Below are 27,778 nucleotides of genomic sequence, written 5' to 3'. Positions count from 1 at the left end.
CTTTAAACAAGATTGGAAAAGGTTGAAAAGAAAGACGCTATTTGAGGACAATTCTTGCAAACAGTTTAACGTATTTTGTTCAATCCGGGTGATGATGCACTTCACGAGTATGAAGGATGGCTTGAAAGCCCTTGAAATTAAACTTTGAGGAATCAAATGCAGACGTGACGTTGGGAGCATTGGGCACACCAGGAAGAGTCGAAAGTGGTATCTCATATAAGGGATCAGTTAACACTGAAGCTTTGTGGGCATCTAGGGATTCTTTAGGAACATTAAGCCTAATAGAGCATTTGGGATCCAGCAGATCTTTATCATCCTGATAAGGATTCTTACTAAATGCACGGTTTGCATTGTGGATCTTCCAACGCTTTTTTAGTCCTTTGTGTGTCTGCCAAGAAATAACATATTTGATTTTGCATTTTTTTAAGTTCTATCACGTTCTTCAATAGATTCTTTCCATAATGTAAAATAGGAAAGGAAATCATCCAACCATGCAAAACGTACATCATTAACAGACTCATAAGGCTTTAAAAATGACTTTCTGTTCAACTCATGTTCAACAGTGTTCTTTACGTTCAAACAATCAAAAAATTTATCCATCATGAGACAAAATTGTGCTGTACCAGCTGCTTCAGGTGGACCGAATTGATTTAAAACACTACCAACAGTTTCACTAAGGAAAGACGAACTTTCATTGCAGAGAAAGGTGTCAGTTGGACATGATCATTTGTCAACTTGTGAACTAACTTTAAGCCACTTTCTAGGTCTTAATGATAGACTTGTGTAACATGACTCCAAAGAATATACAAACCACTATTCCACATATAACGTGTAGCTCGACCACAACCAGAATTTGAGAGACAATTTCGTGATGTGTGCGGAGCATCAGCAAAAAAAAAAAAAGATGTAACGGTTGTCATTTGTATGGATATTATTAGCACGATAAACTATATCCTTGCCAGAGTCACCATCTAAAAATCTATGCATTCTGAAAAGGGTCTGTTTGGTCATCAGCTGTAGCCACTATAACTTTCAAATTTATTCTCTCTAGATAAAGAACAGTTTTCCAGAATATAGGCATGATTTGATATGATGTAATCCCAGTTGTAGCAAATGTTGCGGTACTATACAAAAGAGGATTGTCAACACTTTTAGCAAGAAACACCAGTACATGTGCGGCAAGTTCTTTAACGGTTTTTAAAGTGGCAAAGTTTGTAGGAATGTCACCTAAATCAACAAAACCAATAAGTGCGCCATAATATTTGTGCCATACTAAATCTTCCTGATCTTTCATCTCATCAAACAATATTATTGTGTATCTTTTAATATCTAAAATTGTGGCAGTTTTTTTGGCAAGATCATTTATAACTTTAGGATTAAATCCCCTAGTTGGTCGTGTGTAATTTCTGTAAATACGAAGTGTTCGCAGGCTTGGAAGAACCATCATATCACTACCAGTCTTAGGATCATATCTCAAATCCGAATAAGCAGAAGAAGATTTTGCTGTCAGGTTTAGACAAAATTTAATAACCATTGGATGGTACCTGACAATAGTTGGTAAAGAAGATTGAATATACCTTTATTGCTCTTCCAAAAATAATTTCATAAACGGTGGTATATTTTTTTTTGTCGCAAGCACTGAACAAGGTTACTAAATCAGAGCCTATTTCACGACTTACATTGCCACCATTAACTTGAATCGCAGTTTTCATTTCCACTAATTGAGCTGTTAGTTGTTTGCACTCTAACCAATGATTTTGAATGCTTAATTTTATGCATTCAGGAGAGGTGAATTTGATAGGTGCTTTTAACTTTGGTGGTTCAAGCATTTTGGTATCTTTCTGGGCTGTAGATGATTTAAATTTAACGTTATGTGCTGTACAATTAGCACAAGGATTAGGTTTCACAGGCAAAGTTAAAATAATGCAAACATTTGAGCGATAATATTGATCTGGGTGAAGAATTAACTTGATGATTTTTGTTGAAATGTCTAAAAATTAAACTTTCTGGGAATAACATAGGAAAATAATTTACAAAGAGGTGGCAAGCCACCGCAATGATGAACTCAACCTGTTACGTCTTTGGAAACAAGCTAGAGGTTGTACTCCTCTAGAGAATATGACTCTAAAAGCACAATTCTCCCTTTTTACAAGGAATTAAAAAAAATATATAAAAAAAAAATAAAAAGGACACAACACATTTGAAAAGATGAACAGAACTTTAACCAAGGGCAGGTAGGTTTCGACCCATATTTCTGAACCTAAGTACCCTGGATGTCTAGCTGGGTCACCACGAAGAGGTCCGCGGACGGTCATCAGCAGAAACTAGACATCCCTATCTTCCTAAAATTAACTTTGACCACTTTCTGTTCAACTGTGCTATTCTTTGTTTTTAACTCAGGTAATAAGTGGAGTCGTTACTCTCCAAAGACAAGATCATGTGTGATCAAACCCCCCTGCTAATATTTTTTTTTTTATTTATTTTTTTTTTTTTAACTGGGGTAATAAGTGGAGTCGTCACTCTCCAAAGACAAGACCTAGTATGATCAAACCCCCTTGCTAACTTAATTTTTATTTGATTTTGTTTTATTTTTGACTGGGGTAATAAGTGGAGTCGTCACTCTCCAAAGACAAGACTGAGTGTAGTCAAGCCCCCTTGCTGACTCATTCCGGTTAAAATATTCTTATTTCAGCTCTTCTAAAAAGAAAACATATGACTCGTGACTGTTAATAAGGCGGTCGAAGGCTATGGTTGTGTAGTGACCATTATTTAGGTTGCCGCAATGGTTGATAATAGCCATTAATTGAAAATTTTTACGAAATTTTACTTCTCCATCTACGGTTAAAGTTATGGAAAGGGTACCAGGGTAAGCAGTAATACAAGAGGCAATTTTTGACACAAGGCCGTTGGCACTGGCAAAACGTTTTAGCTGTAAAATGAGATGGGAACCGCACGACACTACCCCTTTTTCAACTAGAGCAGTTTGATGAGCGTTGCAAACATGGCAGAAGTAGGCATTGCTGTCTGACAACTCCTCACTTTCGAAGAAATTATCTAAGGAAGATTGTAACGTAGGGTGCAGAGAAAGTTGGATGCATGGTGCTATAACTTCTGAGGAGCTGGTAATATGACATGAATTGCAAGTGGTTGATGTCTTGATGCCAATACTAAAAAGACTTCCAAGAAATGGCAAGTCTAATGACAGACCAGGTAGGAGATATTCAAGAACCTCGGGGACGTCGTGCTGAGCAAAGATATTAAATGCACTTCCCTTCGCAGCTGAGATATGATGTTTCATAGCACGCAAAAAATGGGAGGGATCAACTGGACTTCTAGAAACAGCCAAACATTGAAGAACACCTACAAATGCTTCGCCTAACTTTGAGGTTGTTTTGCTGACAGAAATGGCTTCTTTAACTTTTGGAAGGTTATAAAAACATTGTAAGATGGAGTTTGCATAACATGTGTTTCCCAAGTTTTTTAGACCACTATTCCTAAAATCAGGGTTAGATGGCATTGCGACTGTTGTTTTGGACGACCTTGTAGCAAGTTTATCGGGTTTTTTGACTTTACAAGATGTTGTGTGATTTGCGGAAGATTTCTCAGGGGTTTTCTTACATTCCATATTTGTAACAGAAGAAACTTCAGGAATGATTGGGGCCTTTTCAGGCTCAACCCAAGTGGTAGAATTTTGAGACATCCAGATGTAAAAAGAAGCACTCATGGAGGTGAAAGTTAGGGATCTTAATAGGGAACGTAAAGGCTTGTTAGGGAAACCAAGGCGACGAAAACAGGTCCTTACTGATTCTGAACAGAAACCCCTTGCACCATCCTCAATAACAAAGAAATGCACGATCCATCCATTGTTTTTCATAGCATAACAAAGTGAAGAATATTTGCTAAGCTTTCGTTTGTGCCAATATTCCGTGTTCTCTTCACATGGACAAGTCAGTTCTAACATAATTACAGTTTTGGAAGAACTGGATATTAATAACACGTCTGGGCGTAGTTGTGTTATTGCAATGTATGGTGGAACAACTAAAACGGAATCTAAATCTGACAGTATTTTCCAATCGGAAGCAAGGTAAAGAAGGCCTGGACATTTTGTATGCTTCTTCTTAGATGGTGATTGACCGGCCGGAATGAAATTAATTTTGTTGCACTTGGAAACCTTAAGAGGTTCATATGATACCAAAAACTCTTTTAATGCCTTAACCAAAACTATTAAAACCGAGTCATGACGGTATGTGTATCTACCCTGCGTAAGGGAGGTCCTACAGCCACCCAATATGTGACATTTGAGGATGGTTTCCTGCACAGAATGCAACTTTTGTCTTTCTCAATTCCCCATCTCACAAGCTTGGTTGGAGAGGGAAGGGTGTCGTAGGTTGCCCCTATACAAAAGGAAGTTAGACATTGTGGCAGTGAAAGAATTGTTCTCCAAGATAAATCATTTTCACATAAGAGCACCATTTCGTCCAATTGCCTTGCAAATGCAACTGTACAGCTCTGGCATGGTAAATATCTTCTTCATTTTCTTCAATGATATTGGAAACAAGCTTTCGGTAAGCATAAGTGCCTTTTGATGGTATTTTCTTGTGGTCTAAGAGCCCTAAGCCAGCTATTTTGAGTAGTGATGTAAACAAGAATTGAGTAGTAGGGCATCCAAATATAGCAAAATTTTCGCCAGGCATAGCAAAAATTGCAACAAATAACCGAAATACTAAGCAAGAAGTCCAAACAACTACCTTTTTTATTATGACTATGCTTTTAACAGATCTAAATGGAATTACATTTTTTTTGTGCTAATTTTTCGATCTTAGTAGCATAAAACCTCAATTACGACAAGCTGGTCCTGTTGTCAGGCTGGTCCATTGGTTCTTTAGAGGGTACAACCTCTACATAGCCATGACAACCTGTCTTTACAGAAGTATTATCATTACAGCCTGCTGTTTTGTCACCTCATTATTAATTTTTGAATAATTGATTGATAGGACAGTGTAGTGAAAACCTATCAATTATGCGGACATAATCCCTCTCCATACGCAGTTGTGTTGTAGCTCTATGCTTGCGTAACTTTTTTATTTGTTTTTCGGTTTTATTTTTGCGGAGAAAAGCGGAGTGCGCGCCAGCGCACGGAGCGTAGCGGAGCCCATTTCCTCATTAAATAAGCCAAATATAAGGGACGGAGGAAAGTGTATAGGATTTCCGCACGTATACATCAAAATTTAAATTTTCGTAGGACGTTTTTCGACTGGGTTGCCCCGTAATTTTTCTGGTTATTTTTTTCGTAAATTTCAGATTGAGCGAGTATATACGGCGATGGAGTGCTTTTGTTTATTTAAAGATCTCCTAGCGGGAACTTCCAGTTGAGACTAAGTTAGTTCTAACCACGTGATTCATAAGTCACTTTGACTAATATCACGTGACTTTTTCTCGGATAACATAGCGCCTCAAACTCAAACTTTCGTTAATCTAAGATATATCCAAACTTCTGGAAGGTTATTTTCAAGAAAACGAAGAAAGGGTATGTTTAGCTCGCTAGTATATCACTATTTTTACATGTAATGAACCCATTCTTATTCTCACTCACACCTAAAGCTAGCTAGCTTAAAACTACAGATTTAGATAGAATAATAATAGAACTTAGATAGCATATAGCTAGCTAGATAGTATAAAAAAGAGCAAACAGTACCTATGGTTAGCACAAAACTAGCTACAAGGCTAGCATAAAATTAACTACTTAGTTGGGGTAAAACTACCAATGTATCTAGCATAAAATTAGCTATTTTAGCTGGCATTAAATCAGCAAAATAGCTTGCTAATAGAAATATTCTTTCAGACAGATTTTCTAGCTATAGCTAGCTAGCTTTACATATTCTACACAGTGAGTGAGATAATTCTACACTGTAGCGTAGGAATGCCCCATCACATAGCTGGTTCTAGCTACAATCGTCCATACAATTTGTTGTCTTTGGCAATTTTATACCAAAGATCAAGAACCAAAAAGTTTAGCAAAGTCAGCAAAAGAACATAGCTAGCTAGATATTTTGCAGATAGTGTGTTATGTTCTCACTCATGATCAATGTTTATATAAAGGTATGTCACATGCAATTGTTTACGTTGCTTAGCCATTAAAGGGCAGTTTTTAACATTGAGGGGAAATGGGAGAGCCATCTTTTCGTGGACGATTGTAGCTAGCTATATATATTGTACACACATCTGGAAATAAACTTTTTTAACCCTGCCGGTGAGCATACATCATGCGGCTCAAGTTACAGAAACGAAAATTATTTCAATATATTACTGAGGCTTTTTAAATTCTGAAAATCTTCAAATATATTCATTATATATATATTTCTTATTTAATTTCCTTATATGTATATATACAAATAATGTCTTGATATATAATTTCTTTTTCTGTAACTTGACCTAAACTTTACACCAATGCTGGATATCATGTTTAAGTCCAGCTCTAGCTAGGTACCAAGCTAGCCTAATTTATTGCTATACTTTTGAAGTTTCTGTTCAGTTTGGAATAAGAACTTTTTATTCTAATGTCATGAAAACTTGTACTAAGGCGCAGTTTACAATTTATATTAATTGGTCCACCAAGCGTTTAACACAGTTACTTGACCAGCATTTCTCAAAAGGTTAATTAACTAGGCTGTGTGCTGTAAATTCCTAAGTGTATATAATATTCACCTGTAAAGTTTCGTATATATATATATTTATGCCCTGCTGGTCTAATGGCTATGACACTCATGCAAATGAGAGATTCAGGTTCAAATCCTGGACAGGGCTAGGAAAAACATAATTATCTTGCACCTACAACAACCAGGTATTCATATATGATATTAGCTATATATTGAGTATAATAGGTAATCTTTGAGTTGTAGAGGGGGGAGTTACATACATTCATCACTTTAATTTATAGAGCCCATAAATGCTTTGTTTTTGTAATAGATCTGTCACTTTTTGTTAAAAAGTTTTGTGTTGATGAACCTGGTAGGCACAAGAAAGCAAAAAAGACTTTTTTACTAAAAAATAATGCTTTTCTAGTTGACTTCTCTAATCATTTCTCTACCTTGACTTTTTAATGTTGTTAGAGTTAGTAAAAATCCATATTCTCAAATTCATTTGAACCAAGTTGACTTTTAATCTCAAATTTATCAATATATACATGATTTTTTTGTCATTATGGCCAATTGTTTAAATTCTATATATTGGCACATAATTCTGCTAAGATGATTCACTCTATATTGATCTTGTAACAAATTTAATGCCATTTTTTAGGTATTGAACTTGAACTATTTGTACCTCAATATGTTCTCTACTCCTAGACTAATATGATACATAGCTTAGACATATTGAGTATACGTAATCTTTGAGTTGTATGGGAGAAGAGTTTCTATTAGGGTGGCTGCCCCTACCCTGCCGTTCCTTTGCCTTGCCAGCACTTACGTGTCCTAACTAATGCAAAGACATGTAAAAAGACCATTAGCTTCCTAACTAAAGTTAGTGAGCATAAAACTAAATTAGCTGGCTAGTATAAAAGTAGCTGAAAAAAAAGAATTGTTCTTGACAGGCTCATATCTTTTGGCTACACATATTATACTGAGTCAACAAATTTTGCCCTGATTAGGAATGCCTAGCTATAGGATTAAAACTGTAGGCACACGGACGCCGGATATCATGTTTATTTACATCTCAGCAGTTTCTGATTGGTCAGATTATAAAAAAAAAGTAATGTCATTAGCCCGTAAAATATTGCGCCTGAACAAACTGCAAATTTGCTATTTGCTACTATAAATAGTTTTTACAAAAACAAACATTTTTTCCATCGATTGATTGGACAAAATGGATCACGTAGATTTTTCCAAACACAAAAATTCTTTGCTTTAATTGGATAAAATAGAACACGTGGTTTAGGCGACGGAAATATACTTTTCTGGCGCCACTTTTTTCAAACCCTCTGGAAGTTTACCGGAGTGTGTTGTGTTTGTTTGCTGGAACGAAATTGATACTTTCTGGATTATTGGATAAGTATTATTTGATAATTTTGTCCGTCTCTTTTGTGTTAGTAAACAAAACACATTCAGCTAGGTGTAAACTGCAGCTAGGTGCATCTTTATATTTGATTTTTTGTCCCCAGCTGTGTCCCTGCATTTTGGCGTACTATTATATAGCTAGCTAGATAGCTATATCGTAGTAGTTGTAGCTTACTGTTTATATCTTATTTTTTGTCCCCTGCTCTGTCCTGTATTTTGATTCAAGGACTATAACTACATTGCCACAGTCGGCAAGGAAAAAGATATACTTCTGTTTATATCTGATTTAGGTTCTAACTGCAGCTAGGAAGCAACCGTAGCATCATAGAAATTGTGCACATTGTAGTCAATTGTAGCATCGTAGAGCAATCAAGACAAATTAATCATGATATCTGTCCAAGCATATCGTGCCACTATCGGTTCCTTTTATAATGTAGCTGCTAGCCACTCCAAAAATATTAAAAATGAAACAATGAATTTGCACAACCATGCAGAAATGCTTTTTGACAAGGTGGATAATAACAACTTCAATAGTTTTTTGAAACTTTTTATTTCAGTAATTTTCATGTGTTGTCTCAGCTGTAATATCAATCTTGCATATTTGAAATTAATGTTATTGTTATCTGGTGACGTTGAAAGCAATCCTGGACCCTTTAATAACAACGATATTGACTTCCAAATATTGCTACAGGAATCTTATGCCACCCATCTTCTAAATCAGCCAAATTCTGCTGATCATATAGTTGCTTATGCTAGAAGAATTGGTCTGTCAAATATAACATATCGAGAATTGACAATAGGGGATGGCAACTGCTTTTATAGAGCAGTAGTACAACAACTTAATCGTCCTGAGATCAGACAAATTGTCTCCCCTGAACTACACTTTCAAAATCACCTCCAACTACGAGCAGCCGTGGTCAAATTTGTTCGCAAAAATAGTAACTTAAGCATTTTTCAAAATAACAGAGACTTTTTATCAATAAGTCCTGAAGAGTGGGAACGCGACTTACAAATTCAGTCAAGGTCTACTGTTGATGTTGTAGAAATTTTTATACGAGCTGCTTCAATAATGCTGGGTGTCAACATTTTAATAACATCTGATACCAGTACTGCAATACACCCATATACCCTTATTAGTCCTACTCATGATGAAACACATAATATTGCTGGTGAACAACAAATGGCACATCTATTGACTGATGGTACCACTGCTGGTGCTTTTATTTTGCTTGGAAGGGTTAATGAAAATCACTACCAATCCTTGGTCTTTGATGACAATGTGAGCAATCCTTCTGTTCCATCATCCACGCCACTTAGTCCATCTAAAAAAATTCCTCGTTTATCATCGAAATATCCTGAAAATATAACCAATCAAAAACCTGGTGAAAAGAAAGTTACTACTTTGAATCAAAATCAAGACCTCCTAGTAGAGAAAATAATGAAATCTTATATGTCTACTGCTATAATACCAACAAGAGTTAAACCTAAATCCAAGCCTAAACCCAAGCCAAATTATAATAAAGAACCTGCTTTAAAGCTAAAGTGTCTTCAGTTAAATATTAAATACGAAGAACCTAAAGTTAATGAAACAAGTATCGAAACAATAAACAGACACAGGCGAATAAGTTATAGCTGCAAAAAAACCGTTTCTAAAACAGCCATGGATAAGCAGAAAAATGCTAATTTGAAAAAACCACCTGCCTGTAAACGTACATGTGCCCCGCCACCTAATACACTTCCAATTATTACACACAACCAGGTGAATAATTTACCAACCACACAGTCAGTGCCTACAATTGTCACAGACAACCAGACCACTGACCAAGATCAAATTTATGGAAATGAAACCTCCACCATTCATCAAAATCCTGATGTTGTGGCAGCTGTAATACAGTTTGAGGAAGGTGAGAAGTTACATAGCTTGGCAACCTGTAAAACTTGTCATGAAACCCGGCCAGTATTTCATGCTACTCCCCCTATCAGTCCTACTGCAGAAAATGAAACAAAACCAATTACGGTAAAGCCTTGGAAAATTTTCAGCGATGAAAGGTGTGACAGGTGTCATCGGGAGAGCCTTAGTCGTTTTAAAAAGAATGTAACAACACCTGCTAGATTTTCCGGTATACTGTCAGTTGATGATGATGATTTGGGCCCATTACACGATAACATCCGCCATAACGATATGCATTTTTTACCGGTACCACCATATCTTCAAAATTTGACCATACTGGAAGTAGCATTGATTCGTCGTATCACTGTTATCATGAATATACACCTCCTGCGATATGGCATGCTTGCATCAAAAGGACATTGTATCAGTTTTCCTCAGAGAATGCAAATTGCTAAAGAATTGCCATCGTTACCATCTCAGGTTGGAATAGTGGTTATTAAAAAAAAAGGAACTCGAAATTCAGTTCAACAGTATACTGTGCAAAGGGGTAAAGATGAAAATGCATTACGAGGGCTGTGTTTTGGATACCCAGAAGGTGGCACTGAATATCCAGATACTAATAGTGAACATCTATACAATGGCTCTGATCACATTGACAAACCTTTAAAAGGACGCTACTTTCAGTTCCTACCGAATGAGTACTATAAGGATGTTTCGATAAAATATGACCGCATTCAAAATTTACCAGAGATGCGTTCTGAATTACCTGGCTTGCCTGTTGTTGAAATGCCAAATATTATACCAGAGGAAGACAAGGGTCCTGCTGAAAATCAATTTCTGGAAAACTTACCTCAAGATGATGAAAGTATAACCCGTTCTGGTTTAGTTTGTCCACTTGAATCTAAAGATGCTGACAAAGAGTTGCGAACAATACTGCAGAAGCTCTTGGGCTCTGAGGATGCAGTTAATCAAGCTCTTGAACATGGCACAATTGCGAATGCAAATTTGGAATATACACGAGAGCAGCCTATTCGAGAATTAAAAACTCCTGGTTTTTTTACTATGGCATACCCAACTGTTTTTATTAATGGAAATTGTGACTTAACGGTTCCAAGGTTGAGTAAAATTAACTTTGAAGAATACATCGAACATATATATTATTGTTCTGATAATCGTGTAGCGCGTCATCCATACTTAAAATTTTTCTTATTGAATATGCGCTTACGAATGCAAGCACTACAGCAGGGTAGCTTTCTTGTTTCCCAACAATTAAATGATGCACATCTCACAATTGCTGAACTGAGAGATAATTTACAAAATGACGATGATTCAGTTCCACGAAAAATTATTAGTATTGGAAAAAACCTGGTGAATACTGATCCATACTGGAGAGACCAAAAAAAAAAAGTGGATGCTCTATTGTTTTTCAGACGAAAGGAGTTTGGCGATTTACCGGGCTATTTTGATACCAACAGTTGTGCAGAATTCCATTGGAAACCATTACATGAATTACTTATTAAGTATCATGCCTTAATAAACAATTTAAACGAAGATACTGTGCGGCAACAAATGGAAAACGACAGCAAATTCAAGCGGGAAATGATTCTACAAAATCTTCATATCGTCACACAGTATTTTGATGCAAGGACTATAAATTACTTTGCCACAGTCAACAAGAAAGTGTTTCAATATAATGATAGTTGGGGGCGATATGAATTCGCTAAAGGTCGAGGTGAGATACATGGTCACGCAATTATATCGTCCTCTAAACACGCTCAAAAGGTCAAAACAATCATGGATGGATTGTCGAATGATGTACCTGACTCACAAGCATCCCAAACTGCTGCACAAGAACTTCAAAATTGGTTGCAAACCACAAATGAAGACAGTGATGACATTTTTTCACCCATAATTACTTCACTGCATCCTGCTGGGGGGAATGAAATTATAAATACCTCTGGAATTAAAACTGGGGTTCCAAACAAAAATCAATGGCCAACACCAGAAGGGAGTCAAGCTCCTCCAGACCATAACCCATTGGCGCAAGAACTTGCAGATGTCGCTAACCATGAAGGTGGTATAAGAGAGCAACATACTTATCTTGTTAATAGAATAGGTCTCCATAATTGTAATTCCAGTTGTTTGCGTTATCGTCGTAAGAATAATAAGGAAAAGGATACCGCTCCAAAAAAGTACTGTCGTTTTCATTTTGGTGATCTTGATCCACAAACCAAAAAAACAAGTGGCAAAGAGATTCATCCTTTTCATGCTGTCATAACAAAAGGGGAACATCCTAGATATGAGGGACCACGCAATCATCCTCGCCTAATGATGCATGTTAAAACACGTCTGCTTAGTTGGCTAGCAAATTGTGACAGTCAAGTCATTATCGATCAGGATCTTCTGGCTCTTCAAAAATACATTGCTGGTTATGCTTGCAAGGGGGCAGCCTCAACTGAAGATTTGGTACATGTTTATCGGCATCTCATTGAAAACACTGCTGATGGAAGCACTGTTAAAAATTTGGCTCAACGACTACTTCAAAAAATTGCTGGTCTAGTAGATGTACCAGGTGCTGCGGCAGATTTTATTAATAGTGGTGGCCGTTTGACTAGATGTACCAGGAATTTTCGATACATTGGTATCAGTGGCTTCCGAGCATTGGATACGTCTGGTGAAGATGGAACCGTTACAAAGAATAGCACATTGGATAAATACTTGAGCGATAAGCGTAGAGAAACTGAGCCAGAAATATCATTATGGAACTGGAGCAAGAAATGTAATTGTACCTGCAAAGTAGATCACGTGCCAGTTTTTACAGGAATATCTACAAAACCTGTTTGGCCTGTTACTGAGGACTATGCAAAAGCTATGCTCGTTATATTTTCTGTTGGAACGTGGCATAATACTGAAGAATTGAAGGGACAACATGAGTCATTTGCTGCTGCTTTGGCTTCCTTTGTTCAAACTGAAAACTATCCCCCTATATTAATAGATGCATTGAAGGAGGCTAAACAATCATTCGATAAAAAGAGTGAGAGAAAACAAAGTCACACTCGTGTAATCAATAATGAAACCGATAATCAGTCTTCATGTCAATCATCACAATATACAGATGCAAGTTCTCAAAGTTCCCAAAATTCAGTCATTGCACAAATGAACATAGGCAGAGCGATAATGAGAGATATTGCAAGGCATCACGTTGCTGATATCAATGAGCCGGATGTACAACAAGTTCTTCCCAATGGAGGGCCTACATTTGATTGGAATAATTATGCAATTCAAAGTTTTGGTAGTCAATGGCCAATTAATGCTGACACATGGTTACAATCTATATCTGAAGAAGCAGAAAGAAATGAATTGCAGCTGGCTGATGATTTTACCTTACCCCAAATAAACATCTTAAATGCTAATGAATTACAGAGAACAGTCATTGGTATAAATCTTCAGCATTTATTGCATGTTGCAAAAGGAACTTTGCCAACAGGTACCCAGCCATTACGTTTATTAATACAAGGAACAGCTGGTGTTGGGAAAACATTCATCATTACTGCGCTCACCAGAATCGTTCGGCGTATTTTTAAGCGAAATTCTGCTGTTATGAACTTGGCCCCAACTGGTGCAGCATCAGTCCTCATACCTAATGGTCGCACTATACATTCAATGACTCCACCACCACACAAACTGAAAAAAGATAAGAATTTAAATTCTGTCCAGCTTTCTGACTATCCGTTGGGTGATGTATCTCTAAGAAAGCTGAGAAAGTATACAGGTATGCATGAAAACAATGAACTGAAATTATTTCAACTTAATATTGATGAACGTAGCATGCAGTCGAAGCTTCTTGTGGCCTGGTGCAGCCAAAGATTATGCGAGGCTACGGGAGACTTTGATAATTATTATGGTGGTGTACCAGCTGTCAATTTCTTTGGTGACCTTGGTCAGCTTGGACCAATTCGTGCTTTGGATCTACATCAGCCACCAAAACACGATGATTCGACAATCAACTTTGCTGGCTATGCAATCTATCGCTCGTTTCAAGATGTTATTGTTCTTACAGAAACAATGCGTCAAGGCCCAGATCAGTTAGCTCTTTTGCAGCGACTACTTAGAATACGTAATGGATCGATCACTCAACAAGACTGGCAAGATATAAATAGTCGTTACGAAGATGCTTTGCCACAAACCGAAAAAATGTAACTTTTCGCATGGTCGCGTCCTTACATTGATGGAAACAAGGAATGAAGTTAATGAGGAAAATCACAATAAATTAGCTAGCCTTGGTGTGCCTGTTGCTGTAATTCCATCAAGAGGCCGTGGTAAACACCACTCTTTGACTGATAAGCAACTGGGTCAAATACCGCTGAGATAATGGCAGTTGGTGCAACTGTAATACTCACTAAGAACCAAAAAGGTCTTACGGGCCTCGGTCTTAATAAGGGTGCGATGGGAAAAGTAATTGCAATCCTTTATTCGCCAAATATGTCACCACCTGAATTTCCTATAGCTGTCATTGTCGATTTCCCAAATTATAAAGGCCCAATATGGATTCCAGAACATCCAACATGGATACTAATTACTGCTGTTGAAGGTCGATGTGAATCTAATTGTTGCAGCAGAAATGGCCTGCCATTGATGCCAGGATATGCGATAACAATTGCTAAAAGTCAGGGTATGTCGATTGGAGATGGTAAAACTGCCACCCACATGCGTATCAAGTTACAACAATCAATTCAGATGGAAAAAAATAACCTTGGTACAGCTTACACTGCATTTTCAAGATGCGAAAAAGAAAGGAATTGGGCACTTGTCGAGCCAATTACTCAAGAACGTCTCTTGTACGTTAATACACATCCTCGTATGAAAGCCAGACAAGAGGAAGAGCAACGGCTGAAAGCATTATCAAATGAAACAATAAAAAAATTTGATATCACTATAGTAAAGTATATTAACTTGCTGAAAGACCTTGACGAGTTTTGCGATGATGATATTGAAGATGCAGTTTGTCCTTCACCATCTGCAGATTGCTCATGTATTATATGCACATCTCAATCATAATGATAATCACAACTGAAATTAACCTATGTTGGAGATAATATACATTAAAAAACATTGTATATGTTCATATATTTGTTGTGAAATCAATATGCGAAGTAAAATTTTGATTTAGAAAATAAACAAAATAAAAACCGTCTGCCCATGAATTCGTAATTATTGGATGTAATAAGCCGAAGTCAAATACTTGATTATAATATCAATGTATAGTAAGCTGTATCCAAGAATCATGGTAAACATTTTTAATTCAACAGACAGAATAGTTGTTTCTCAAAACAACCGTCTGCCCATAAATTCGTAATTATTGGATGTAATAAGCCGAAGTCAAACACTTGATCTAATATCAATGTGTAGTAAGCTGTATCCAAGAATCATGGTAAACATTTTTAGTTCGACAGACAGAATAGTTGTTTCTCAAAACAACCGTCTGCCCATGAATTCGTAATTATTGGATGTAATAAGCCGAAGTCAAACACTTGATCTAATATCAATGTGTAGTAAGCTGTATCCAAGAATCATGGTACAAGTTTTTAGTTCAACAGACAGAATAGTTGTTTCTCAAAACAACCGTCTGCCCATGAATTCGTAATTATTGGATGTAATAAGCCGAAGTCAGACACTCGATTTAATATCAATTTATAGTAAGCTGTATCCAAGAATCATGGTTAAAATAAACTAAAAATACTCTGCCTAAAATCAGGCATCAAGATGTGTGATTATTATCAACAAACTCAATTTAAAGGCAAATTAATCCTCGTTTTTTGTAAGAAGCCTAAGCAATTGTGTGCACTCAGAGTTTCTTAAAATTTTGATAATTTGTGCATCAAATTTAAATTGTCCTTATTTAACACTGAAAAATCTTTTATTTACAAGGCTTTTTGTCTAAAATACATGCTCATTAACACATACCAAGTCTTAAGTTACTGAAGGCCCTAATATAATCAAGTTTGTAACAAGACTTTTGAGTTGATTTACCTTCTTGTCTTTTTTCCTTCTAAGAATGTAAAACAAAAGGTTTTTAACATTAAGCTAAGTCAATTTAAAAGTGGGTCACTTCTTGGTTTCCTCCCCTTTTTTTATACTAAATTTTATGTGTTAATGTGTATGACATTCTAAACATTTAGTTCCGTGTATAGTATGTATACTTACAATTATCCCAGGGGGTTCATATTACTAAGTTTCAAGTTTTACTAAGTTCACTAAAACAATTTTTGTGTTTTTATTTTTATTTTACAAATTAAGTATCATCATCATTGACTTTTGTAACCAATGTCAGTAAATCCTGAAATGTCAAATTTGACACTTTAATATTCCTCAAAATCAGTACTATGGAAAGACTTTCACTATATAACAATGAAAATAATTTTTAACTGACCATAATGATACTATGATCCCCTAAGATATCACACAGTCTTGATTTCAAACCATGAAGGAAAAAACCTAAAAATTATGTGAGGACATTAAGGAGATATATTGGTGAGGATAGGTCCGGTTGTAAGGGGATGGAGGAGACCGGCAATTAATACCTTATGCATACAAAATTTTTGTGGTGCTGGCCCAAAATGCTATATTTTTAGATGACTTCGTTTTCCAGAAATATGAGAAATAAATTTTTGCACATGCCAAAAGATTAGTAAAGGTATTCAGAAAAAAGTATTTTCAAATGTGAAACAAAGAACTCAATGTCTGAGGTTTAGGTTTGAAGTACGAACAAATAGAACATTTTTACGGATAAGAGATTTTAAATTTTTCACAGATCTTAGTTTTGCGGTTTTCAGCCAAATCCACAAAAATAAGTTATACGCATAAGGTACAATCAGTTAAAAAGGAATCAAATTAGCACCAAATATTTGAAAATTAATGTATTTTGTAATTTCACTGATACTGTACACTTCCTGTTCCTTTGTTGCTCGCTTTTGTCTTTTTCCTGTTTTCAGGTACTATAAAAAAAATTCCAAGGAATTTGTAGAAGACGTTAGCAAGTTTTTTCAAATTCTAATGGAAGATATAACGTGGCAGTTATTTTAAATAAAAAACAACCAGATAAGTAGCTCTTATTAATTAATTTTATATTTCATAGGTGGGACTGCCATTTTCATTATGTAATGTAATTTTTAAGTTAATTTAACAATTTTGGAACCACACTTGTTTCAATTTCACTTCTGTATAAAATGTGACATTATTAAGAGATTGTACCGCCAGTGAATTTTTTTTTAATTTTTCATATCATTATTTTTCATAACTACTCTTTCACAGTGAGTTAGGACGGCCAAATGATACTTGTCATGTCATTTAATTTTTGGACTGCGCAATTCATAATGTAAATTTGTAAATCATTTAGGAAAATTCTCTACACTAACAATGGTATCCATGACGCACCCTGGCAATGGTATCAATGAAACATACATGAAGGATTTATTTGGTAAGCATATACTCTACAAGCTTTTTTCTAAAATCATAGCAATGAGGGTGGGAAGTGATAGATGCTTAGTTCTAGCCTGTGTTAGGAAATGTAATTGTCTTAACTTTATTTTTCAGCATTTACACAATTTTTCAATCATCATAATCCTCAAATAATCCCCTTACTTATATCAGTTATTAGTATAGTATTTAACCGTTATAGGATCCTTCATGGTTGTTAGTCACAACGAAGTTTCAAAGTGAGAAAAATTGTTAGAACCTTGCGAGTATTGCAGTTAATAGACAGTTTAAACTTGTGTCTTAGGTCTACTTTTACGGCAGCATTAACGTCACCTAGAATTCAAATCGAGATGGCCGTATAAAGTAGGCTAGATAAGTTGCTACATAGATTATTTTTGAGTTTAGTCAGTAAAAATTTAGCTACCATAAGGGAATTAATTTAGCACGTTTTTGTCGATTTTGCAAAAATTCATTCTTGTAGAATACTTCTTTTTGAAAAACGAATTTCAATACCTTATTCGTACTAATTTTGCGTATTTGTGCAAAAAAGTTAGGTTTTGCGCGAAAATTATAAAGCGCAAAAATATAATACCTTTCCCGAATTTCATAAATTATAATAATTATGACGTCATCCAAAATTTTATAAAAGTTTTATGCTCTTCTAATAAAGATATTCAGATAGAATATCAAATTATCATGACAAAAATGAAGTTTTTAGAGCAATATAATATTCTAGTTGGATTTTATTTAGATTTAAAGAAAATAATTATTTTGAAAACGAGGCTATTCTTAGAAAGCTCGGCTATATGAAGGGTTTGGCCGTCACTTTCAGCTCGGAATTTTTGGGGGAATTGAATTTTGTGCATAAAAATAAATCCGCGCGAAATTCATTACTATTACTATTGCGCGAAAATTATTACGCAAAATAATAATTTTTTTTCCGGTGCGCGAAAAATTAGTATCAATAAGGTCATATTTTCCTTTTTGCTTTATCTAGCATATTGTGAGCGTTATAAAGTAGACTTGTTACATTTACTTGTGTATCAAGGGCTGATCCAAGCCAATTTGGACATCGGTATACCGATTTTGGGGACATCTAATTTGGGCGCCCAACTTAGAAACACATAATTTAAAATGCTTGAGAATTGCATTATTTCTTATTTTCTGGATATTTTATATCTCATATTATATTTATATATATATCTTCAATCACAGAGAAGATATATATGTTCATAAAGAAACTATGTTCTATACTAAAAAAGAAAACGATATGCTAAAGCCATGTATTTTTGTTGCCCTAAAGGTTTTTCTATCTGCGGCGCTATCGACGCCAAAATAAATTTCTGGATCAGCCCCTGTGTATATCAAATATTAGTATAGTTGTTGCTCATGAGAACTTTGCATATTGGAAAAATTCATTAGAAGTATTGCAGTTAATATATTTAGCTTGTTAGTTTGTTATGTCTAGTTTATACAGTCGCATTAATGTCGTGTGGAATTCAGATCTAGTACGATGTTTCAGTGACAGGAAGCTGATGGCCTATTTACATTATAACATCTTCTGCATACGTACTGGTCTGTTGAAATCATTTTGATGCGATGCTATTATACCTGTATAAAGTAGGCCTTAGATATGTCTCTATTTTGTCACGATTTTCATTATTATTTTCCTAAATTACCTAGCACTATATATAATAGATCATAAATTTTAACGTTAACAGTTAAAGAAGAGAAAAAAAATCAATTTTGTGAAAAGTTGTATTAAATTAAAAATACAAGTATATAGAAGGCTTTTTGAATTATTTGACTATATCGTCTGAACCAGATTATCAAGGGACCGAATGATAACATATCTGTAAAAAAATATAAATACCGAAATAGAGCATGCTGTAGTTTGCGGGAAATTATGAAGTACCTAAAAGCACCCTAGCAGTAAATCTTAATTACTTCCAATTAGACCCCCTTTTCTGATATTATATGTACCAAAAATACTAACCCTCCTCTCCAAAGACTGGTGGTTACCGAACATAAGAGCGCTACATAAACAAATACAAACTAAAAGTATCCGAAATCAAAATAAAATTGTTATAAAAAATGGCCTGTTTTGTGATTTTTGCAACTGCTTCATTTGTATTTTTTAGCAAAACAAAAAATAACAAAAAATGGAAGGTCAAATTGAAGGTCAAATTGATTGCCAACTTGGTAAGTATATTATCGTTATTGTTATCATTAGTCGTATGCATGAATAAAAAACTTATCGCAAATATTCGTCCTTTTAAGTCGCGCTTTATGGTAAATTCATCGAGCACCGTATTAAACATCCCGGGTCAGCGGGGTACAGATCGTTTGGCCGGTGGCTCAAGCAAGGTGGTGTGGAATGGATGGAGGGGGAAGATACCACGGAAACATCGCCAGACGTGGAATTAAGTAAGATATCAATTTTCAAATGTTCAAAGTTCGTGTTACGTAATTAAACTATGGTATATATACTTCAGTTTTATCTATGAAATTTATTGAATTAACCTTTCCTTTATTTTTCCTTTAGTGAATGTCTGGACTCGATTTCTAAGGTACAGATTGACCCACAGTGGTTCAATGGAGGCTGAGGTGTTTGGACGTTGGGTCCATAATGGCGGAAGAGAATTCCGAAAAAGCAAGGGTGAAGGAAGCAGTCGTGGTGGCCGACGCGGTCGTGGAGGTCAACGTGGTCGGGGGGTCGTATCAGACCTTACTAATGTTTTTTTGTTTTTTTTTAATTTCGTCTGTTAACCTTTAGTAGAATGACGTAAGATCTCAACAAGAACAAGTCCTTTTGATTTAGAATTTCGTACTCCATAAGTCAGTGACAAAAATAATTTTTGAGTAACTAAACGGTCTAATATGTAAAATATACGCGGATATACACTACAAATGGTATTTGGGTAAAATGGTCATCATTTCTGGTCCACAAAATACAAACGAGAGATTGTGATGTGATATTCACAATAAAGATAGTTAAAATTGTTATGAGTTGTCTACAAAGCTTCATCGTGCAATCATTTGTAGCATTGATTTTTTAAGGTCCCGTAAATCCTATAATTCCTGTTTCTTCGTCAATTACGTTTTATAGCTAGTGCTTCAGTTAACATCCGCCTGAGACACAGACTTCGAAGTTGCTCTCCTCTCGTTCTACTAAAGGTTAACCCTTCTAATTATTTATTACTTTATTTTATTAGTATGAATTAAAGAATTCTATTCCATTTAATCGTTTTTATCTATATTATAATACCCGTTTACGTCTGTCCTTCTGTCTGTAACGCAAAATGGTAGCTTAGCTGCGCAAGTAGCGAGACGCACGCAGTGCTGTATAAAAAAGACGGACGAACCGTGGATTTTTCCACGGGCCACCGACTAGTTCTTTTTAAGTTGTTTCCACATTAGATTAAAAGGTGTTGATTTAAGTATATGATTGCTCCGCACTTCATTAATTAACTGCCCAATTGTCCTTTCGTTTTTTGTTCTTATAGGGTGAGGGTAAGAGTAGAAAAACTTTAGTCCCATTTACGCTATCGCTATTCATAAAATACCGCTGTTAGAAACCACAATTGTTACAAAGCATAATTTTTATGTCTCGCTTGGATAGCTAGACCGGTGGGGAAAGAGGGTTAAAATTATACATCTTATCTCAGATTTTTTTTTTTCTAACACCTGTAATACTAATACCGTAATTCCTCTTTTTAGCCCCCGCGGGGGAGGGGATAAATTAGGGAGGTTTTAGACGGGGGGGGCTTAATAGAAGGGGTTTAAATAAAGGGAACCTACATAAAGCAGACATTTCTCTTGCCTTGCCGGTACTTACCGTGCCTTTTCCTTGCCGTCCTTAATGCCTTTGCCTACGCTTCCCATGCCTAATTTATCCCTGCTTTGCTGTTTCCTGTTTCTTTGCCGTGCCCTTACCTTGCCCTGCTTAATAATACACCCTTACTCTTCCTTTGCCGTTTCTGTTGCCTGCCTACTGTACCCTTGCCTGTGCCTCCCATGCCTTGCCTACCCCGGTGGTGGCTAGTTTGTATCGGTGAAAGTTGGCGGCCTGAAATATATTTTTTTTTCGACGTCGTGTGACGTTAGCGATGTCGTCTCGCCGTGAATATCAGATTCCGCGGGAAAAGTACTTCATAAAATTATTATATAATGAGAAGAAGGTGTGCGTTGCACGTGTTTTCATAAACACGAAGAAAATATTAAAATTGAAAGTTTTTTTTCACAACTGTATTTTTTATACGTATTTTGGTGGTAAAAACGGAGTACTTTGTGGTGTTGTTGCTAAATTATGGGTGAGTTTTTCATTTATTTTGACTGAATTTTTTTTTCATGTAGAAATATTTATCCACGAAATGGATTACTACATTTTTGATATTTTTTCTCAAGGTGAATCCGGTGAATCTAGTAGTTCGTTACATCGTTATCCCTCGTATAGTGAATTTCACGAGGCTTTGGATTCATACGAAGTGAAGACGAAAACTCATTACACAGTTTTGTCAGAAACCAAAGATTTCAACAAAGATCGTAAGTCTTCATTAATATTATCAATATAATTCATTTGAACTCATATTCAGCAATCAATGCAATAACAAAAGATCAACTGATCACACATCACACAAAATGTGTGATTTGATCGTTTTGTTACAGAATGTTTACAAGAGGTTTTAGAAGCCTCTTCATCACCTCAAATTTGTTGGCAATTAACACATAAAGAAGACAGTCTTCCCATTCATTTTAATGGCATATCATATATATGGCTCGGTACAAAGAAATACCAATGCCACCAAGGGAAAGACAGAGGTATCTCCATAAAAAAGAAATACAAACAAGATCGAGAAGAAAAACTTCGTGGTGACCACCCCGAATGTGTTAGAACGAGAAAACTGGCACAACACACCAAGAAGTTGGATTGTCCTGTTGTATTCAGCGTGAAGAAACTCCTACTGTTTCCTGGGTATAAAATCGAAAAAGATTCTAAATGGAACAGAACTGTTGCTTCAAAAAAATTGAAAGGCGCATTGGTGAAGTATCACATGAAAGATGATCAATTAACAATAGAGAGTCGATTGCAGTATATAACGACATTTCCAACTGGTACGATTTTTATATTTCTTCATATACCAACCTATATGTTCTTCTTACTCGACTTTGTTCTATCTGCAACATGTACGACAGCAAATTTTGGAACGAGCGCTAGCGCATACTGGATTTTTACGTTATTTTTTATTTGTTTGTTTTATTATTATTTTTTATTATTATTATTTTATTTTATTTATTTTTTTTTATCTAGAGACGCATAGCAACCATAATATGGGAGAGGCTGCTGGATTAATCGAACCATTGGACCAACGAGTTGCTAATTATATGAAACAATTAATTAGAGGTGGTTGTCGAAAAACAAGAGAGCTGAAGTTGGCAGCAGCTGAGTTTGTGAAAAACACTATTTTTTCTGGTAGATCAAATCCAGAAAAAAGTAGGCGCAGATTCACGCCAAGTAGAAAGAAAATCAAAAATTTGATTACTTCAGTCAAAATCGAAACACGATATTCAAAGATTGACCAGGAGAATGTTGAGTCTTTGAAAAACGAATGGTCAGACTGGGCGGATATCTATTTCAGTGCACGGTGAGACTATACGAATGCTTTTACGAAATGTTTTTTTTTTTTTATCTCCGTATTTAATTAATTTCATCTTGCAACTTTTTTCAAGATTGCAAAACAAACAAGTTGAAGTTACTACTGAATTCAAAGACGATGAAATCGATGATAAAAACGATAACGATCTCGATATTGACGATGAAGAAGTGGGCGAGGAAGAGCAAAAAATTTATGACACCACATCTACCGATGGTAAATTTCTCTTCGTTTATCAATCAAAAGTAATGCAACGCCTCTACTCTACAGAAGATACGCTTCACAGCTGATATTGTTGGATGCGACCTACAGGACAACTAAATACGCCCTGCCACTGTACTTTCTGGTTGTGAAAACCAACGTAAACTACATGGTTAGTTATCTACTCAAAAATTTTAGTTTTAGTTACTATCAAGTGATATATAGGTCGTCAATTCTCTTTCTCTATAGGTTGCTGCTGTTTTGATCCCACAAGATGAGTCGAAAATGATGGTTACGCCCTGCCACTGTACTTTCTGGTTGTGAAAACCAACGTAAACTACATGGTTAGTTATCTACTCAAAAATTTTAGTTTTAGTTACTATCAAGTGATATATAGGTCGTCAATTCTCTTTCTCTATAGGTTGCTGCTGTTTTGATCCCACAAGATGAGTCGAAAATGATGGTTACTAAATCATTATCAATTATCAAAGGTGGGCCAATAATTATAACGATGCAGAGCAACTTATTTATTTAGTTATTATTTTATTATTTATTTATTTATTTCCATCGTAGAGTGGAATCCAGCTGTAAAACCCAAATACGCGATGGTTGATTACGACACTTCAGAAATCTTGAGTTTGCAAGATGTTTTTCCAGATATAGAAGTTTTCTTTTCACCAAAAAAGCGTCGACATACCACATCTAAATCAACATCCCAATATGAACCATTACCGAAACAAAAAAAATTAAAACATCCATATACTGGTAGAGTCGGTAGCACTGCGGAAATGATGAGACAGTATTACAGGGCACGCATTTCCCTGACAGAAATTGAACAGTCAAAAGCAAACGATCCGAGAAAGAGAAAAGAAGAATCTTTTCCACCAACTTCGTCAGAACTTACTGTCGCTGAAGAGGTGGAAGTTGTAACTACAGAGAGGTAAATATTTCATATAGTTATGTCAAATGTCATTTTTTTTCTGATAAATTTCAAAGTTTACTTTAGTAACAGCCTTATTTCACTTATTTCTTCGAAATTTGTATGTTGAAAACGTATTTCTTCCATGGTCAACCTAAAGTAACTTTCCTTTAATTCAGAACTCACGATCTTGCTGATACCGTACATGATGACACTCTCGATCAAGGTGGTGACGACAATGAAGTTTCCATCATTGATGAAATCCTCCATCCAGACTTACCACCAAGACCATACAATGGTGTGTTAGACGATACGATGCGCAAGGAAGTCATGAATGGAGAACGGCTGACACATGCAACAATAAATTTTGCTCAGAGTATTTTGAAGAAGCAGAGTGGTGTAGATGGATTCGAAGATACGGGACTCAGTTACACCTGTCATTCAAGATTTCCGAATCAATTTGTACAGATTTTTTTTATAAAAGAGCGAAATCATTGGGTGACAGGAAAAAGAAAGTCGCAAGACGAAATTTACTTGTACGATTCGCTCAGTGTGTATAACAAAGAGCTTGAACGAAACACGTTGAAAAAAATCGCTAGAATGATGTATTGCCACGATGACGCCATAAAGATCACTAACGCGTCAGTACAACAACAAGAAAATGATATTGATTGCGGTCTATTTGCCATTGCGTTCGCTGTCGAAGAATCCTTCGGTAGAAGTCCACAATCGATATCTTTTGACACTAAACAGATGAGACCACACCTACTAAAGTGTTTAGAATCAGCAACCTTTACTTTTTCCCAAAATCAACAAAGAGAAAACGTTTCTGTAGACCTTTTGCGAAGACACATTCGATTTACTGCATATGTAGAGATATTTTCTTTGATAGAGATGTTGAAGAAGATAAAAATTTGTTCATGGCCATGTGCGGTGAATGCAAAGAATGGTTTCATCGTCGCTGTGCGAAAATTCCAGCAAAAGTTTTTGCTAGCGACGATGAGCATAAAAAATGGAGATGCTTGGCATGTTAGGACGGACATTTCTTTTAGTTGTACCTATATTTTTTAGATTTAGAGTTTTTCTTATCAACAACAAACCATGACACAACACACCTAATTTCCTCCTTTTCCATGATAAATATTCCCGTACGGAGGAAACACAAGGGACCGTGAAGTCGAGGCGCGGGACTGGCGGCAAGACGAATTTTGAAAAGTCGTCAAAAAATATCGACCAACTTTCACCGATACAAACTAGCCACCACCGCCTACCCCTGCCTTGCTGATTCCTCTTCCTGTTTCCTTGCCTGCCTTTGTCGTGCCCTTTCCTTGCTACCCCTGTCCTACCCCTGTCTTGCCTACCCCTGCCTTGCTGATTCCTCTTCCTGTTTCCCTGCCTGCCTTTGCCGTGCCCTTTCCTTGCCGTGCTTAATGCCTTTGCCTTGGCAACCTCTCCGCAACACTTTCTATACTGGTGGCTGATAGAAAATAAATAAAACGACAAATTAAGGGCTCTATGCGTTGCATACAGCTCCTTTGCCTGAATTATTATTTTGCTACACGAGAATGTCTATTAACGCTGGTTTCCGCAAACCCTGTCGCGCCGTCAATATAATACACAACTTTCCGGTTTCGGAAAATAAAAAAAAATCATAATGGTAGATTTTTAGAAGGTAAACACGAAAAACGGTGAATTTTACATAACTATGAAAATCTCAAAAAAAGAGGTAAACTTGTCAACAACTATGTAAAACCTATACAAATATCGACAAAGGAAAGATTGAACTTGGAATTTCAATAAAAAAACACTAAGAAATATTATTTTTGTGCGTTTTTGAAGGAAAAATCTTGATTGTAACCGCTAAAAAAATTATGTTTATATACATGTGATATTTATCCATTTTTTTATTTTCTCAAGCATATAAATCTTAATCAATGCTGCTTTAGCCCATATAATTTTTTTTGTTAAAGACCAATGCAAGTATCAAAAATCTCTCTTACTTTACACCGGCGTATTAATGATTTTTAACCTTTGTGGCTTTCGCTCTTCAAAACAAAATAAGATTTCGATTGCGCATTTTACATAACCAAAATTATGCCAAAGAACGAAATGAAAATTTTCAAAACAAGCTTCACGTGTGACTGATGATATAAATTTAGTTGTCCCTAGATTCGTTAAATTATCTTGACATCGCAAACTATATCGGCTTGAAAGTTTTGTGCGCAATGCTTTGCACATAGAGAGAGTACTAGAGAAACGCAAATCAGCAGGAGTAGTGAAATCTTATTCCTGCATCTTAAAAGGTTTTTAAAACATGGTAAACATCTGGTAAAAGACAACAGAGTTGTTGAATGTGTTTCTTCACGTGACTCTCTCCTGCAACTACCTCTTGTCAGTGATACGGACACAATGTTTAATCAGAACTACTCATTGTTAGCAACAATTAATCACTCTGGTACGTTAAGCGCAGGTCATTATTGGGCTTATGTTAAGGATCCTGCCACAAATTCTTGGTACCACTGCAACGATAGAGCGGTTTGCAAATGCTCTCCACCTATTCTCAACAACAATTCATGTTATATTCTTTGTTACGTTCGCTGTTGATCCGCTTTTTCTTTCTTTCTTATACATTTATCATTACGTTTACAAAACCTGTACTTCCACATTCATGGGGGAGGAAAATGTAAATCCGAGCGGTTTTATATTACCCCAGCTAGTTCATTCGAACCAGTTTGCCGTCAATACCCAGAGGGTAAAGAGTTCAGCTCACTCTTCTCTGGTAACTTAAAAGAAGCTTAGCAAGGGGGTTTGCTTTCAGCTTGTCTTTGGGTGTAACGACCCCACTTTTTACCCCAGTTCAGTAAGGTGCCCAAGTTTACTAACTTGGTCTTCAGGCTTGACAACCCTGCTGTCCTTAGTCAAAATATGTACAGGCTGGTCCTGTCATGACAACCTCCTGTGTAAGGCTGAGTGTTGGGGCCCTGTAACACATGTGGAAAGCTACAGCCAGAGTCACAAGTTCTGGCGCACAGGAGGGTTTTATATAATTCTTTTTTATATTATATATTTTTGACATATATATTTTTTCCATTTGTGGTTGTTCTGTAACCAGTCCGTTTATGTTGTTAGCTCTGTCTTGTGTCGTATTGTTTGTGATTGAAGGATTGTTTTTTCTCTTTAAGATTTTCTCAGTGAATAGTTATAGGTCCAAGTTGACAGTACTCATGCTTGTAATAAGCAAGAAAGTGTATTCAGCACCTTCTTCTGGGAGCCTAATCCCAATTTTATTTACATCCACCGTCCCTGTAGACAAGATACTTCAGTGCAGCTTGCTGTATTGTAAACCTTTTTCATCAGCCTGATTTCCTAAGGCATATGCAAAGTGATTACAAGCAAGGGAAATCGTTCACATATTTTGCATGTCAGTTTGTTCGTGAGATAATCATAAATACAATAAACGAAGACTCAAAATATTGTATGTTGAAATGTCGCGTAGTTCCTTCGCAAAGAGTCAACAACAAACCCTACTTTGTTTGGGCAATAATTGTAAAGGATACTCCAAGTCGACCTGGTGGACAAATCATAA

The 27,778-nt window shown here is 36.0% G+C and overlaps 2 protein-coding genes across 2 annotated transcripts; both read left to right on the top strand.

Annotated features, from left to right (window-relative positions):
- Positions 1–21,727: 21,727 nt before the first annotated feature.
- Positions 21,728–23,362, top strand: LOC130613509 (uncharacterized). Its single transcript, XM_057434843.1, has 5 exons — positions 21,728–21,731; positions 21,775–21,963; positions 22,087–22,533; positions 22,730–23,063; positions 23,149–23,362. The coding sequence occupies exons 1-5, from the start codon at positions 21,728–21,730 to the stop codon at positions 23,360–23,362; spliced, it is 1,188 nt and encodes a 395-aa protein (XP_057290826.1).
- A 408-nt stretch (positions 23,363–23,770) lies between these two features.
- On the top strand, positions 23,771–26,156 carry LOC130613839 (uncharacterized). The gene is made up of 2 exons (XM_057435186.1): positions 23,771–24,213; positions 24,372–26,156. Exons 1-2 carry the CDS (start codon positions 23,879–23,881, stop codon positions 25,261–25,263), a joined length of 1,227 nt encoding a protein of 408 aa, XP_057291169.1. The 5' UTR covers positions 23,771–23,878; the 3' UTR covers positions 25,264–26,156.
- Positions 26,157–27,778: the final 1,622 nt, after the last annotated feature.

The sequence above is a fragment of the Hydractinia symbiolongicarpus genome, chromosome 11 (assembly GCF_029227915.1).
Source record: "Hydractinia symbiolongicarpus strain clone_291-10 chromosome 11, HSymV2.1, whole genome shotgun sequence".
NCBI classification, from domain to species: domain Eukaryota; kingdom Metazoa; phylum Cnidaria; class Hydrozoa; order Anthoathecata; family Hydractiniidae; genus Hydractinia; species Hydractinia symbiolongicarpus.
Note: the sequence above shows the minus strand (reverse complement) of the source record. Positions and strands in the feature narration are given on the sequence as shown.